This window comes from Antechinus flavipes, chromosome 5 (assembly GCF_016432865.1).
Source record: "Antechinus flavipes isolate AdamAnt ecotype Samford, QLD, Australia chromosome 5, AdamAnt_v2, whole genome shotgun sequence".
In the NCBI taxonomy this organism is placed as follows: Eukaryota; Metazoa; Chordata; class Mammalia; order Dasyuromorphia; family Dasyuridae; genus Antechinus; species Antechinus flavipes.
The window spans coordinates 220,888,523-220,905,758 of record NC_067402.1 but is presented as its reverse complement, the minus strand read 5'-3'; the positions used below and the strand labels follow the sequence as shown (position 1 = coordinate 220,905,758).

Genomic DNA, 17,236 nt, shown 5'->3' with positions numbered 1-17,236 from the left:
GGACTGCTTGCCATCTAGAGGAGGGGGTGGAGGGAGGGAGGGGAAAAAAAATCGGAACAGAAACGAGTGTCAATATAAAGTAATTATTAAATAAAAAACTTAAAAAAAAAATCAGATTTGAACTCAGATCATCCTGACTTCAGGCCTGACTTTCTATCCACTGCACCACTTCGGTGCCCCTAAATTTTAGATCTCCTTAAGGAATTAAAATAAAACCTATTCAAATGAAAAGTGAATTGACTATGGGAAAATGAGGGCCACTAATATAGACCTTCAAGCACAAACTAATTTACTATTTGTCATGGATAGAATCTACCAACTATCCTCCCCAAATTTTCTTCATTCCGTATCTAGAGAGGAATCTTTTCTCTAGCATATTTCTGAGGAAACAAAGCACCAAATAAATTAAATTCAATATGATATTGGAAGTATAACAACATAGAGTATAATAAAATATAGCAAGAACAATTAAGCATACTACTTAAGGAGTTGCTATGCTCTCTTATTTACCTCCAATATGTAGGAAAAGGTCTGAGTAAAAAAAAAAGATCTACATTTCTACTATATTTGAATTGATTGGAGCAGATAAACACAAATTAATACTATTTAGGCAAGTTTTTTACTAGTTATGGAAAGGTAGGTGATACAGTAGCCAGAGTGCCATGTCTGGAGTCAAGAAGATGGCCCTGGTCAAGTCCTTTAATCCTATTTATTTCAGTTTCCTCATTTGCAAATTGACTTAGGGAAGGAATCACTCTAGTAACTTTGGGAAGAAAACCCAAATGGGGTCACAAAGAGTCAGCCATGACTAAACAACTAAACAATAGCAACAATAAAATTTACTAATTATGGCCTTTGGTCTAACTTTAGGCAGTTTGGCTAGGAGGCTGCCTTTTGGCTACTCTCCAAAAGGCTCCTTTCATTTCTTTGTTTCTTAAGGTATAGATGACTGGATTGAGTGCAGGAGTTACTATTGTGTACATGAGGGCAGTTGCTTTGTCTGTATCTGGAGTATAGGCAGACTTGGGTTAAAGGTAGGTAAAGGTGGCTGGATCATAGAAGTGAGAGACAACCAGGAGATAGGAGGAACAAGCAGAGAAAGCTCTGCACCTGCCAGCAGCAATATGGGCATAAAAGGAGAATATTAGCAAACAAGGGATCAAAATGAAGAGCACAGAAATAGAAAACATCACAATCTCATTCTGGGAAGTGTCCACACAGCCAGTTGCATCACAGGCAAAACATCACAAAAAAAGTGCTCAATTTGTCCTGTGCCACAGAAGGGGAGAGTGAAGATCCAGATGATCTGGGCTGACTCCATAACCATTCCTTGTTGTGCAGGATGCTACAGCCAATTGTAGGCAGACTCGAGGACTCATCAATAATGTATAGTGTAATGGAGAGCATATAGCAACAAAGTGGTCATAAGGTATGGCTGCCAGCAGGCAGCACTCTACTAGCCCAAAGATGGCAAAACTATCTTTTTTTAATACATGGAAGAGTGGAGTATAGGGCTCACCCAGATTAGGCAGATGATCAACAGGTTTCCCAATACAGTGAATAAGTATATGGCCAAGAAAATTACAAAGAGAGCACTGGTTGTAGCTAAAAAAGAGAGGAGAAAGTTGCAAAGGTAAATTGTTTGCAGAGGGGTCTGTTTTTTTTCTCATCACTGGCTCAAAGCTTGAAATCTACAGAAACAACCAAGAGTTTATTGAAAGATTAAAAAAATATAACACACACACACACACATACACACACACACACAAAATTCCTAGATCAAAACATTAGGAGAAAATCAAGAAAAGGGGCTTATTAGTATTAGTATTAACTTATTAATGTCACCCAATACTGAGCCTAGCATATGATAAAAAATATCACAAATCAATCTTGCCAGTTGCAACTTTTAGGGAATCAGTTAACATAAAGTGAATAAAAATTTCCTTTATCCAATTGAAATAAATCTTTAGGCTTATTTCAATTTTGTTAGGATAAGCCACACAGAACATTCATGCAACAAAAATCAAAATAAATTGCTTCTAGCCTTTAGAAATTGTTATCCAAGCTTACCTTGATGAAAAATGTGTTTTTTCTTGTTATCTCTTTCTTTCTTCCTTGAAGCCTCTAAGCACAAACAGCTTCAATGAATATAAGATGGCAATAATTATACACTTGCTGAAGTCCTCTGGGAGTAGAGGACCAATGATCCATTGGCTTTCACTCAGAGAAATGTTTAAAGAAACAATTACACTGATCGGTGTCAATATCACATTTTTATTTCTGCAGTAGATTTTTTAGACAGGCAGATTGCTTTATGTTACATCATTTCACTTTTCTATATAACATTACATAAATTTTGTGTCACCATTAATTCCTTATCCCTGTATCAACTGAAAAAAGTAATGGTGTAATATCCATTACACCTGTCCTGAACTGACTGTCCTTTCTGTGGCATAATGGTGGAGGAAGAAATAAAATGATCATAATGCATTCTCTTGATCAAAAAGTATTTTTGTTGTATCAGGGATTTATATCTCTCTTAGTACTTCAGTGATGTTACCTATAGATTGGGACAATTTCAAACCCAGGTTGCATCTTCATTAAATTTTATGGCATTTACATCTCTAAAAGGTACAAAAACAATCCCTGCTCTCAAGAACCAGAAAGTTTGATAGTATTCTGAATACACATAAAGGGAAATTTTACCTTAGAATCTTTTACTCTGCAGTACTTCTAGATGAAAGTGTCATTTATGTTCACGAGATTAAAAATCTAAATTTTTGTGGAGTCATTTCGGACTCTCCATTAACACATTTGGTTTTTTGTTTGTTTGTTTGTTTTTGTTTGTTTGGTTGGTTGGTTTTTTTGGGTGAAGGTATGGTTCCTTCTCCAGCTCATTTTAAAGATGATAAAAGTAAATACCAATTAAGTAACTTGTGCCAGATCACAAAGATAGTTCGTGCCTGAGGCTGGATTTGAACTCAAGTCCCTTTGAGTCCAGAGTTGATGCTCCATCTACTGTACCATCTAGCTCATAATATATATCAATTATGAGAAAAAATAGTTGAGCTAGTCATATTTCTAGCAAAGAAGCTTAATCACAAGAAAGGATTAGTTCATTTGTACATGTTTTGAAGATCAGATATTATCTTCTACTTTTTATTCTATATGGAAGGAGGGAGGGAAAAAGAAAAGTATGGGAAAAGGAAGGAAGGGAGGAAGAAAGGAAAGAGGGAGGGATCAAAGGAGAAATGGAGGGAGGGAGGAAGGAGAGAAGGAAAATAAGTATTCTAACTGATTAGTTCTAGGTGGGACCTCAATGAGGCAGCTCTACTCACAGAGATTATGCAAGATCACCTGCCTCATTTTCTCCTGCAGAGCCACCTGAGTCAGATATAGATGACAGCTTAAGATGGTCTTTGATACAGCATCAGACCTTGGGTTTTTTAAACTAAAATTTTTAACAAGTCTCAAATTTACTGAGGCCACACACATTAGATGATTAATATTAGGTAACAATTGAGGCAAAGAATGGTCCCTTTCACTTAGTCAAAATAAATGAATAAATCTGAGAGGGAAAGACCCTCAGGGTTTCTGGCCTTTCTCCCTTACTTCTCTTCTTCTCTTCTTCCCTCCCTCTCTCTTTAATTTGTTTCCTCCCCTTTTTCCTTTCTTTTCTCCTCCATCTCTCCTTTACTCCCTTCTCTCTTGTCCTCTCCTCCTTCCTTCCCTTCCTTCCTTCTTTCCTCTTCCCTGTGCCCACATAGCTCTTAATTGTTTTACTCACTTAACTCTCCCAAGATATCTTGGAGTTTATTAGCAAGACCTCCTTTTTTAAGAATCATGCCTTAAACTGAAATCACTGTGACTCTCAATGATTGGCCAAAAATAGGCCCCAAGCAAATCTCCAGTTGGCCATTGTTTGGTCCTGCTAATAAAGACCAAAAGAGTAGTAATTAATGATTTATTGTCAACATGAGAATCAGTTTCTGTGATGATTTTGTGCTTTAAATCTTTTTAATAGCTTCTTTTGGATAACAATATGGATTTGACATTATCAAAAATTCAGAAGAAATAGAGCTGAAGAGGACAGTTTATGTACTGGAGGATATAACTAAGATTCAAACAGATCTTGATGGGTTAAAGCACTGAAATGAAAGATAAAATTTAACAGCACCAAATATTATAATCATATATTATGTGTATTTTAAATCTATAAAACTTATGTTGGCTATAAAAATGGTCATTTCTTTTTTTTTTCTAAAAATGATGAATCACACATATTGGATAGGTTAGCTTATTGTCTTTGGTTATGGCTTAACAGAACTTTGTTCTTTCCCTGACAGAAAATGGTAACAAAGGACTGAAAATCAATAGAACTGCTGAATGATCATATGATCATTCAACAAATGAACATTGGAAAAACCATTTTCAGACAAGCTGATCTGACACAGTGTAGAAAGGACATACTAAAGAAAACTGGCAGATTGGAAACATAAAAGGCATGAATTGTCCCAGTCAGGAAGGTATCCTGACCTTACAGGTCCTTCCATATATGCCTTTCACTTATATGCCCTGTAATAGTTATTTAGCCTCTGTGACCCTTCATGAATGTTCCATGGCCACAAATATATTCTAACATTCTGACCTTAGTGTTTCCTTCTTTCTCTGCCCATGTAAAGACTCAAATTCTTTATTATCAAAGAATAATCCATCAATGCCACCATTTATAAGTCTCTGAGACTGGATTGATAGTGAGAAGAGGAGCTAACTTGTTTTTAATCTGTTTTGTTAATATTTTATCCAACATTTTTTTAAACATAAGACTTGATAACAAAATACAACAATACCCTTAATTTTCAGTGTTTTCTGAATTCTGAAGCACAAATGCTCACATTGAAAATTTAACAATCAACTCTCCTGAACCAGTTCAAGTATCCCTGAGCCTAAAAAATCTCTAGGTAGAGCAAATGACTTCTCAACATTTATCTTTTTTTGTGATGTGATTTTTTTTCTTTTTTTATTAGTATAGCTTTTTATTTAAAAGATATATGCATGGGTAATTTTTCAGCATTGACCCTTACAAAACCTTCTGTTCCAACTTTTCCCCTCCTTCCCCCGACCCCTTCCCCCAGATGGCAGATAGACCAATAAATCAACATTTATCTTTAATTTCAACTTTTCACTTACAGGCAAATTAATACACCAGCATGAACAAGGGTTAATGGCAAAACAGTTCTCATTAAGGACAATAATAGCTGACATTTATATAGCATTTTAAACACTTTCCTCTCAAAATGCTGCAAGGTAGGTAGTTTAAGGATTAATTCCTCCATTTTACAAAACTGAAAACTGAGGCTGAAAGTTTCATCATAACACAGTACATGGCAGAGGTGGGATCCAAATTCAGATCTCCTAATTCCAAGGCCTATTTATGCTTTCCCAAGTATAAACTCCATTTATAGAACTTTTGATTGATTGAATAATTTTTAAATCAAAAATAATTTATTAAAAATTTATTATAAGCCAGGCAGTTGGACTAAGTTCTGAGAACACAATGAAAAGAAATGAAACAATGCCTATTTATAAAGAACTTACATCTAAAGGAGGAATAAAAAAGTACATATAATTTCCATATGCCTGTAATACATTCCTCTTTTTTCTTCTCATTAGAGTTCTTCTTCTTCCTTTGAACATAACTCAAGGACTATCTTCTACAGATAGTTATTTCCAATCTCCTTTAATGTGAGTACTTTTTTTCTTAAAATAACAAGATATATCACTACCTTGTTTGTTTTCATGTGTGTTCATATATACATACACACACAAATATATATATATATATTTATTAATTTTATATGGATTTTATCTATCCAACTGAATATCTATGTAGACATTTTTTTCTGCCTCTCTGTCTCTCTTGTCTCCCTATCTATCTCTGTCTGTCACAGGATGACTATAAAGGAAATAAATACAAAACAAACAAAATAGTTAAAATTTAAAGTAATTTGGAAGGGAGAGTATGGGTAGTTTAGGAGATGTGAAAAGACTTACAGATGCTAGTGTTTGAATTGGCTTTAAGTGAGAGACTCTGTGAAGAACAAATGAAGGAATACATTCTAAGAATGGGAGAAGGAGATAAGCAAGGGCCAGTTATCAGGTCAACAAAACAGAAATGAGAAGTTACATGTAGTACATAAGGAAACAGAAAAGAGTCCATTGAAATATCTCAGAGATCATGAGTAGGAATAATCTAGAATAGGATAAAAAGAATTATTGTACAGGACATTAACAGCAAAAAAGAAGAGTTTGTATTTGATTCTAGGGGGAATAAAGAGTGATCACTGGAAATCTCTGATTATGAATTACAGGATTGCATCATCACTGCCATTTATCAACAACATCACTGAAGATTCAGAAGACTTCTTCATCCAAAATGCATATGGGAATGAAATCTGATAAACTGAATTACAAAACTAGGATTATAAAAGGTCTGCACAACCCAATATTTTTAAGGGTCAAGAAAAATCACTTTAAAGTACTGAGGGATAACTACCTAGAGAAAAATTCCTATCAAAAAGACCAAATAGGTTTTATGTAATACACAGCATACTCAATTCAACTGAAGGTATTGTAGTAGCAAAAAAATATTGCTAGGATTCTGTATATCATTAAATAGAAATATAACATCTAGGACAAAATGATTTAGAGCTCCCTTGATATCTCTCCTCACCCAAACTTCTAAAGACCTCACAACATGGACTCTACTTAGCATTCCATTCTTCTTGATTATTATTCCTCTTCACTTTGTCTATGGTGTAACTAGTCTGATCTCTGCTGTTTATCATATAGTGCTGGATGTCCTATTTTCATGCTTTTACAAAGACTGTCCCAGAACTGTGTCTTTAGTCAGGTCTTTAGAATCTTATATTTTTCTCACATTTCCTGAAACAGGAGCCTTCTTCATCCCCTACCTGTTAGTGCTTTGTACACTCAGGTTAACTGTTATTTCCTGTGAATGGATGTGGTTTGTCCCTATTTAAATATATGCTGTGTCCCAAGTGAGGATGTAAACTTCTCAAGGATAGGCATTTTTTTTGCATTTTCTTTGCATCTTTATTTTGCATTTCCTAGTGCTTATGACAGTAGTAGACACATAGTAAGTATCTTACAGGTGCTTTTTGATTAATTAAATGGAATACTATGTTCTGTTTTGGGAGATATATTTTAGAAGATACATAGAAGAGATAAATTGTATCTTGAGTTGACCAATAAGGATGCCAAAATGGTTTAGAACAATTCCAAACTAGGATCACTTGAAGGAAATTGCAATGTTTAGTCCATAGTAAGGAGAAACTGTTTATGTGTATGGGGGGGGGGGTGGAATCCTTGTAAAACAGTCCTTGTAGAATTATCATTTCTGAGAAGAATTATAGTTAGGACCAAATGACAGAAATAGGACCCACACAGTGGCAAAAATTTACAGGGAGACAGATTTTAACTTAAAGAATAGTCGTAGAATAAAATGCAACAAAAAGCATAATGTACTGGTTGTGGACTAGTGAGATTGACAAATAGAAACCTTCATAAACAAACTAATTAATCATTGTTATGGATAGAATCAACCAGCTAGATTTCTCAACTCTTCTCCCATCCATATCTAATGAAGAATCTTCTCTTTAACTTCATAATATGTTAATCTGAAGTAAAGTGACAGAAAAAAATTATTATGATATTTACAGTATATGAACCTGTTGATGATCCTGTTGCAAGAACAAAGAGGCCAAAAAAACAAAAAATAAAAAACAAAACTCTGTTTGTTTATTCACCAGGATATAGAGAAGGATGAAACATCACATTTCTATTAGACTTGAATTGATAGGAGCAGACAAGTATAATATCAAACTATTAGAATATTTTTCCCCTACTAATTATGGCCCTTGGTCCAACTTTAGGCAGCTTGGCTAGGAGGATGCCTTTTGGTTATTCTCCAAAAGGCTCCTTTCACTTCTTTGTTTCTTAAAGTATAGATGACTGGATTGAGTGCAGGAGTGACTACTGTGTACATGAGGGCAGTTGCTTTGTCTGTATCTGGAGTATGGGCAGACTTGGGTTGAAGATAGGTAAAGATGGCTGGACCATAGAAGAGCGAGACAACCAGGAGGTGGGAGGAACAAGTAGAGAAAGCTTTGCGCCTGCCAGCAGCAGAGGGCATTCTCAAAATGGCCATGACAATACGGGCATAGGAGGAGAGAATTAGCAAACAGGGGATCAAAATGAAGAGCACAGAAATAGAAAACAGCACAATCTCATTCTGAGAAGTGTCCACACAGGCCATTTGCACCACAGGCAAAACATCACAAAAAAAGTGCTCAATTTGTCCTGTGCCACAGAAGGGGAGAGTGAAGATCCAGGTGATCTGGGCTGACTCCATAACCATTCCTGTAGTCCAGGATGCTGCAGCCAATTGTAGGCAGACTCGAGGACTCATCAATAATGTATAGCGTAATGGATAGCAGATAGCAACAAAGCGGTCATAAGCCATGGCTGCCAGTAGACAGCACTCTGATAGCCCAAAGATGGCAAAACCATACATCTGAGCTGCACAACGTGCCACACTCATGGTCTTGGGCTCCACCAACAGGTGCACCAGCATCTGAGGAACCACACTGGTGATATAGCACATCTCCAGGAAGGATAGGTTTGCCAGAAAGAAATACATGGGGGAGTGGAGTGTAGGGCTTGCCCAGATTAGGCAGATGATCAACAAATTTCCCAATATAGTGAATAAGTATATGGCCAAGAAGATTACAAAGAGCACTGGTTGTAGCTCACTTAGAGAGGAGAAAGCCACAAAGGTGAACTGTGTGCAGAGGGTCTGGTTTTCCCTCATCACTGGCTCAGAGCTTGACATCTACAGAGACAACCAAGAGTTTCTTGAAAGATAAATATAATTACACACACATACACACACACACACATACACACACACACACACATACACACACACACACACACACACACACACAAACACGTGATTTCTGGACCAAGGCAGTGGGATAAAATCAAGAAAATGGTATTCTTGGTGTTAAATACTTATTAATGTCACCCAATATTAAGTCTTGCATATGATAATAAAATGTCACAAATCAATATTGCTAGTTGCAACTTTTAGGGAATCAATTAATGTAAAGTGAAAAAAAATTGCCTTTACCCAATGCTAATAAATCCTGATGCTTATTTCATTTTAACTAGGATAAGCCACACAGAATATTCATTAAGCTAAAATCAAAAGAAATTACTTTGAACCAATAATCTCTTTGCCATTAATGCTTCTTAACACTGAGTTTTGCCTTTAGGCATTAATATCTGAGCTTACCTTAATGCAAAATATATTTTTTCTTCTATCTCTTTCTTCCTCCCTTGAGGCCTCTAAGGACAAACAACTCCATCAAATGTAAGATGGCAATATTTCTACTCTTGCTAAAATCCTCTGGGACAAGAGAACCAATAATCCATTGGTTTTCTCTCAGAGGAATGGTAAAGAAATAATTACACTAATGAGTGACAATTTTATTTCTTCAATAGATATTCTAGATAGGCAGATTGCTTCATGTTACATCATTTCACTTTTCTACGTAATATTTCATATATTTGGTGTCACCATTAATTCCTTATCACTATATCAACACCAAAAAAAGACCTCATGTCCTGTATATAGTGACTGTTCTCTCTGTGGCATAATTGTGAAGGAAGAAATTAAATCATCATAAGAGCTTCTCTTGATCAACAAGTCTTGTTGTGGGACCAGGGACTTCCATCTTTCCTAGTGCTTCAACGTTGTTACATATAAAATGGGACAATTTCAAACCCAGATTGTATCTTCATTGACTTTTATGGAGTTTACGTCTACAAATAATACAAAAACAATCCCTGCTCTCAAGAATGAGAAAGTTTAATAGTATTCTGAAAACATATATGAGGAAATTTTATCTTTGAACCTTTTACTTTATAGATGCTAATCCAATTCTAGATGCAAGTGTAACTTTTATTCCTGAGATTAAAAATCTAAATTGTTATGGAATTACTTCTGACTCTCCATGATCCCATTTGATATTTTCTTGATGAAGCTATGGTTCACCAATTCCTTCTCCTGATCATTTTAAACATGAGGAAAGTAAATACAATTACGTAATTTGTGCCATTTCACAAAGGTAATTCGTATCTGAGGCTGGATTTGAACTCAGGTCCTCCTGACTTCAGATTTGATACTACATCTACTATACCATCTAGCCCATAATATATGCCAGTTATGAGAAATAATACTTGAGCAAGTCATATTTCTAGCAAAGAAGTTTGATCACAAGAAAGGCTCTTTAATTTGTACATGTATTGAAGATTAGATATTACCTTTCCCTACTTTCTATTCTTATATTTCTATATAAAGAAGGAAGGAAGGAAAGAAGGAAGGAAGGAAGGAAAGAAGGAAGGAAGGAAGGAAATAAGGAAGGAAGGAATGAAGGAAGGAAGGAAGGAAAGAAGGAAGGAAGGAAGGAAATAAGGAAGGAAGGAATGAAGGAAGGAAGAAAGGAAGGAAGGAAGGAAGGAAGGAAGGAAGGAAAGAAGGAAGGAAGAAAGAAGTTTTTCAACTGATCAGTTCTAGTTGGGATTTCAACTCACAGTTTATGCAAGGTCACCTGCCTCATTTTCTCTTGCAGAGTCACCTAAGTCAAGTATAGATCATGATAGCTTGATGCTGTGCCAGACCTTAGGCTTTTTAAATTAACAGGTTTCAGATTTACTGAGGTAACAGCAATTAGGTGATTAAGACTAGTAGGCAATTGAGGGAAAGAATGGTCTCTTTCACCTACTCAAAATAAATAAACAAATAAATTTCAGAGAGATAGACCCTCACTGTTTCTGGCCTGCCTTCCTTACTTCTCTCCCTCCCTTCTTTCCTCCCTCCTTCCTTAATTTGGTTCCTTCCCTCCTTTCTTTCTTTATTCTTCCATCTCTCCTCCACTCCCTTCTCCTTCCTTCCTTCCTTCCTTCCTTCCTTCCTTCCTTCCTTCCTTCCTTCCTTCCTTCCTTCCTTTTTTCCTTCCTTCCTTTCTTCCTTCCTTCCTTTCTTCCTTCCTTCCTCTTCCCTGTATCCACAAGATGAACTATATCCTTACCTGCAAATACTCTTAATTATTTTAGTTACTGAACTCTTCTAAGATATCTTGGAGTTCAGTAGCAAGACTTCTTTCTTAAGGACCATTCCTTAAACACAAATCACTTTGACTTCCATTGATTGGCCAAAAATAGGTTTCAAGTAAAGCCCCAGTTGGTCATTGTTTGAGTCCTGCTAATAAAGACCAAAAGAATAGTAATTGATGTTTGACTATCAACATGGGAATCAGTTTGTGGTCTTGTGCTTTTAATTCTTTTGATAGCTTCTTTTGGATAACAATATGGATTGGAATAATATTAAAAAATTCAAAGGAAATAGAGCTGAGGAATACAGCTTATGTACTAGAGGATAGAATCAAGATTCAAGCAAATCTTGATGGATTAGACCACTGAGTGAATTTGTTAAGATGAAATTTAATATCATCAAATATCATAATCATATGTTATGTGAATGTTATGTGAACATATGAGGAATATGTTGGCTATAAAAATGGTAATTTCTTTTTTTTCCTAAAAAAATGACGACTCATATGTCAGATAGGTTAACTAATAAGTTAACTAATAAGTCTTTGGTTATGACTTAACAGAACTTTGGTCTTCCTTTGACAGAAAATGGTGACAAAGGACTGAAGATCAGCAGAACTGCTGAATGATTACATGATCAACAGAGCAACACATGAAAACTGGAGAAACCGTTTCCAGACAAGCTGATTTGACACAGTGTAGAAAGGACATCACTAGAGAGAACTGGCAGATTGGAAACAGAGAAGGCATGAATTGTCCCAGTCAGGAAGGTATCCTAACCTTACAGGTCCTTCCATATATGCCTTTCACTTATATGACCTGGTAATAGTCATTTAGGCTCTGTTCTTTTAGGCTCATGAATGTTCCATGGCCACAAACATATTCTAACATTCTGACCCCGGGGTTTCTTTCTTTCTTTGCCCATGGAAAGACTATTGGGGACTTAGAAGTATGTAATTCAGGTGTCATCTAATCATCACTATCCTCAGATTCTGTAATTTTATTATTCTCAGATTCTATAATTATTCCATCAGCATTGGCACTGGAACAGTTTGTATTAAGTCTCACTAACTAGATATGGACTGGACTACCTATCCTCACTTGTCTTGTTGAGACATTTTTATAAAATCTGGCATATTGTAGAAAAATAGGACAATATCTTAGTAACTACCAGAGATTCATACCCTCACAAGTTCATAATAACACTCTATTTCAGTTTTTATACACTGAAGTCATTCTATAGCTTCGCCAATAATAAATTTCAGAATAGCACTAACATGTTTATGGTTTTCTTTATTCTACAACTCCCAACTGCAGGGTTTTCTTAAAATCATGATTATTCCACCAGATCCAAACTCTTTGTTAAGGAATAATCCATTAATGCCACCATTTATAAGTCTCTGAAACTTGACTGAGACTGAGAAGAGGAGCTCATGGTTTTGTAGTTGTACTTTATCCAAGGCAGGCCTGAGACCAATGATATGCTGGTAAATGTTTAAGAACTGACTCTCCAGGGAGAAATATACACAACCCACTTTTAAATTTAATCTGTTTTGTTGGCATTTTATCTATCATTTTTTAACATAAGGCTTGATAACAAATACAACAATAAATCACACCCTAATTTGTAGGGTTTCCTGAATTCTGCAGCACAGATGCTCACATTGAAAATTTAACAAACAATTTTCCTGAACCAGTTCAAGTATCCCTGAGCTCGATTCTAAAAAATAGAATGTAGTAAAAATGTAAAATGTTGAACAAAAGTCATTTGAGCATTTATCTTTAATTTCAACTTTCCACACCAGTAAGAACAAGAGTTAACAAATAGTTCTCATTAAAAATATTAATATCTGATATGTATACAGCATTTTAAATACTTTCCTCTCAAAAAGCTGTGAGGTAGATAGTTTAAGGATTAATGCCTCCATTTTACAAAATTGGAAATTGTGGCTCAAAGTTGCTATTTCATCATCACACAGTAAGTGTCAGATGTGGCATTCAAATTGAAGTCATGTAATTCCAAGGCCTATTTATATTTTCCCAGGTATAAGCTCCTTTTATATATACCTGTCAATCAAGCAAAAATAATTTAATAAACACCTTTTAGCGAGGTACTTGTACTAAGTGCTGAGGACACAATGAAATGAAATGAAATCGTGCCTACTTATAAAGAACTTACATCTAAAGGAAGGAATGAAAAAAGTACATATAATTCCCACATGCCTATAATACATCCTTCCTTTTTCTTTTCATAAGCGATCCTCTCCTGCATTTGGACATAATTCAAGCACCATCTTCTGCAGAAAGTTATTTCCAATCTCTCTTAATAAAATACATTTTTTCCTAAACTAATAAGATATATCACTACCTTGTTTGTCTATGTGTATAGACATACATATATATATTTGTTGATTTTATATGGATTTTATCAATCCTGCATTATCATCTACCTATAGAGATATTCCTCTCTGTCTCTCTCGTTCGTGTCTCTGTATCTCTCCCTCTCCCTCTTCTCTCTTTCCCTCTTCATCTTCTTCTCCTTCTCCCTCTCTCACTCTTCCTCTCCCTCTCTTTTTCTCTCTCTCCTTCCCCCTCCCTCTCTCTCTCTTCCCTCTCCCTTTTCCTCTCCCTCTCCTCTTCTCCCTAGCCCTCTTCTTTCCAACTTCCCTTCCTTCCTCCCTCCCTCTCTGTCTTTCTCTCTCTATCTGTCACTCTTTCTCTTTCTTTCTCTCTCTCTCTCTCTGTCTGTGCTTGTCTCTCTTCTGTGTCTCTCTGTTTCTCTGTCTGTCTCTCTCTGTCTCTATGTCTGTCTGTCTGTCTCTCTCTCTCTCTTCTCTCTCTCTCTCTCTCTCTCTCTCTCTCTCTCTCTCTCCTTTCATCTCCATTTGTATAAACTTCTGCTGAGTTGAGAATCTGTTTTCTTTTGTTGTTGTTGTTATTCCCAGTACCTGATAAAACGCCTAGCATGTTGATTGATGAATATATACAGAATGAACACAAAGGAAATAAATACAAAAAATACCAAATAATAAGAATTTGAGCTAGTTTGGAAGGGAGAGTATCAGCAATTTACAAGATGTGAAAAGACTTATAGATGGTAGTGTTTGAAGTGTCTTGAAAGAAGTGAGGGACTCTGTGAAGAGGAAATGAGAAAGGAATGCATTCTAACCATGGGAGGAGACAGGTAAGCAAGGGCCAGTTATCAATTCAAAAAAACAGAAATGAGAGGTGACAGGTGTAGAATGTAAGGGAAAAAAAAGGGGCCATTGTGACGGGATCTCAGAGTTTAGGAGTAGGAGTAATCTACAACAGGATAAAAAGAATTAAAGCAAAAACAGAAGAGTTTGTATTTGATTCTAGGAGGAATAAGGAGTGACCACTAGAAATATCTGTTTATGAATTACAGGATTGCACTCTCTTTACCATTTATCAATAACTTTACTGAAGAACCAGATTTGCTCATCCAATCTGCATGGGGGAGAAATAACTGACACACTGAATGACAATACTAGCATTCTAAAAAGTCTGCATAGCCTACCTAGAATTTTTAAAGGTTTAAGAAAAATAATTTTAAAATACAGTCTGAGGGATATGTAATTTTTGATGGGATTTGATATCCTATCAGAAAGAACAAATAGGTTTTATGCAATACACAGCATAGTCAATTCAAATGAAGGTGTTGTAGTAACAAAAAATACTGGTAAGATTTTGTAAATCATTACATAGAAGGATAGCATTTATAACTAAATGGTTTAGAACTCCCCTGATATCTCTCCTCACCCAAACTCTTAATGACTTCAAAACATGGACTCTACTTAACATTCCGCTCTTCTTGCTTATTATTCCTGTTCTCTTTGCCTATGTTCTAATTACTCGGGTCTCTGCTATTTATTATTATATAGTGCTGGATGTTCTATTTTCATGATTTTTGCAGACTGTCCCAGAAGTCCACAATGCAATCTGGGAGTATACTTGGGAGATACATTTTAGAAGATATATATAAGAGAAGAAGTATATCTTGAGCTGACCAGTTAGGATGACGAAGTGATTTAGAACAATTCCAAACTAGGATCTATTGAAGGAAATTGAAGTGTTGGTCTTAGTAGGGAAAGACTGTGTTTATGTGGGTGTGGGTATTCTTGTAAAATAGTCCTTTTAGAATTATCATATCTAAGAAGAATTACAGTTAATCTCAAAGGTCTGACATAGGACCCACCCAGTCAATTTAAATTTCTTTAAATTTAAAAAATTCTTTAAATTGAATAGCAGTAGAATAAAACCCAAACAAATAGTAGAGTGTGTTGTTTATATAGTAGTCAGATTTACTAATAAAGACCTTCAAACACAAAGTAATTTATGACTTCTTATGGATAGAATCAATTATATTTCTCAGCTCTTCTCTAATTCATATCTAAGGAATAACCTTCTCTTTATCATCACATGTCCTTCAGAAGTAAATATATATATATATATATATATATATATATATATATATATATATATATATATATATATATATAATCATGGTACTAAAAGTATATGAGCCTGCTGCAAGAACAGCAAAGCTATACACTTTGCTCTCTTATTCACCAAGATATAGAGAAGGACGACAAATTATATAACATACCTGAATTGATAAGATCAGACAAGTATAAAATCAAATTATTAGTTTTTTTCCCTTTTTTTTGGAGCAGTTTTTTTTCCAATTATGTTTTTTTAGGGGCAATGTTAGGCAGCTTGGCTAAGAGGCTGCCTCCTGGTTATTCTCCAAAAGGCTCCTTTCACTTCTTTGTTTCTAAGTGTATAGATTACAGGATTGAGCGCAGGGGTGACTACTGTGTACATGAGGGCAGTTGCTTTGTCTGTGTCTGGAGTATGGACAGACTTGGGTTGAAGGTAGGTAAAAAGAGCTGTGCCATAGAAGAGAGAGACAACTAGGAGATGGGAGGAACAAGTAGAGAAAGCTTTGCGCCTGCCAGCAGCAGAGGGCATTCTCAAAATGGCCATGACAATACGGGCATAAGAGGAGAGAATGAGTAGGCAGGGGCTCATAATGAAGAGCACAGAAACTGAAAACATCACAATCTCATTCTGGGAAGTGTCCACACAGGCCAGTTGCACCACAGGCATGATATCACAAAAAAAGTGCTCAATCTGTCCTGTGCCACAGAAGGGGAGGGTGAAGATCCAGGTAGTCTGGGCTGACTCCACAATTATTCCTATTGTCCAGGATGCTGCAGCCAATTGCAGGCAGACTTGAGGGCTCATCAATAATGAGTAGCGCAGTGGGTAGCAGATAGCAACAAAACGGTCATAAGCCATGGCTGCCAGCAGACAGCATTCTGTTAGCCCCAGGATGGTGAAGACATACATCTGAGCTGCACAATGTGCCACACTCATGATCTTGGGCTCCACCAACAGGTGCACCAGCATTTGAGGGACCACACTGGTGATATAGCACATCTCCAGGAAGGAAAGATTTGCCAGAAAGAAATACATGGGAGTGTGGAGGGTAGGGCTCACCCAGATCAGGCAAATGATCACCAGGTTTCCCAATACAGTGAATGTGTATATGGCTAAAAACACCACAAAGAGAACTGGTTGTAGCTCACCTAGAGAGGAGAAAGCCACAAAAAAGAATTTGGTGCAGAGGGTCTGATTTTCCTTCATCATTGGCTCAGAACTTGACATCTACAGAAACAACCAAGAATTACTTGACAGGTAGCTAAATGTATTCCTATATTCATGTACCAAAACGCACACAAATACACATACATATTTATGTACATAATTATATGTGACTATATACACATACACACACACACACACACACACACACACAAAGCTACTTCCTAGAGCAGCTATACACTGGATAAGAAACCATGAAAACTAGTTTTTTATGCTATGTATTTATTAATATAATCTAATGGAAAATATAGTAATAATAAGCACTTAATTAATTGATTTAAAAAGTATGTCACAAATCAATCTAACAAAGCTCAGCTTCCAGGATGGCCTGTTATTGTCTTTATGATAA

General features: G+C 35.9%; 2 protein-coding genes and 1 pseudogene across 2 annotated transcripts; all 3 read right to left on the bottom strand.

The window, feature by feature from the left end:
* Positions 1–866: 866 nt before the first annotated feature.
* Positions 867–6,967, bottom strand: LOC127538702 (olfactory receptor 10C1-like; annotated as a pseudogene).
* Positions 6,968–7,951: 984 nt separating this feature from the next.
* LOC127538375 (olfactory receptor 10A4-like) lies at positions 7,952–8,914 on the bottom strand. The gene has a single exon (XM_051962114.1). It carries the CDS (start codon positions 8,912–8,914, stop codon positions 7,952–7,954), a length of 963 nt encoding a protein of 320 aa, XP_051818074.1.
* A 7,013-nt stretch (positions 8,915–15,927) lies between these two features.
* LOC127538374 (olfactory receptor 10C1-like) lies at positions 15,928–16,890 on the bottom strand. Its single transcript, XM_051962113.1, has one exon. It carries the CDS (start codon positions 16,888–16,890, stop codon positions 15,928–15,930), a length of 963 nt encoding a protein of 320 aa, XP_051818073.1.
* Between the last annotated feature and the right edge of the window lie 346 nt (positions 16,891–17,236).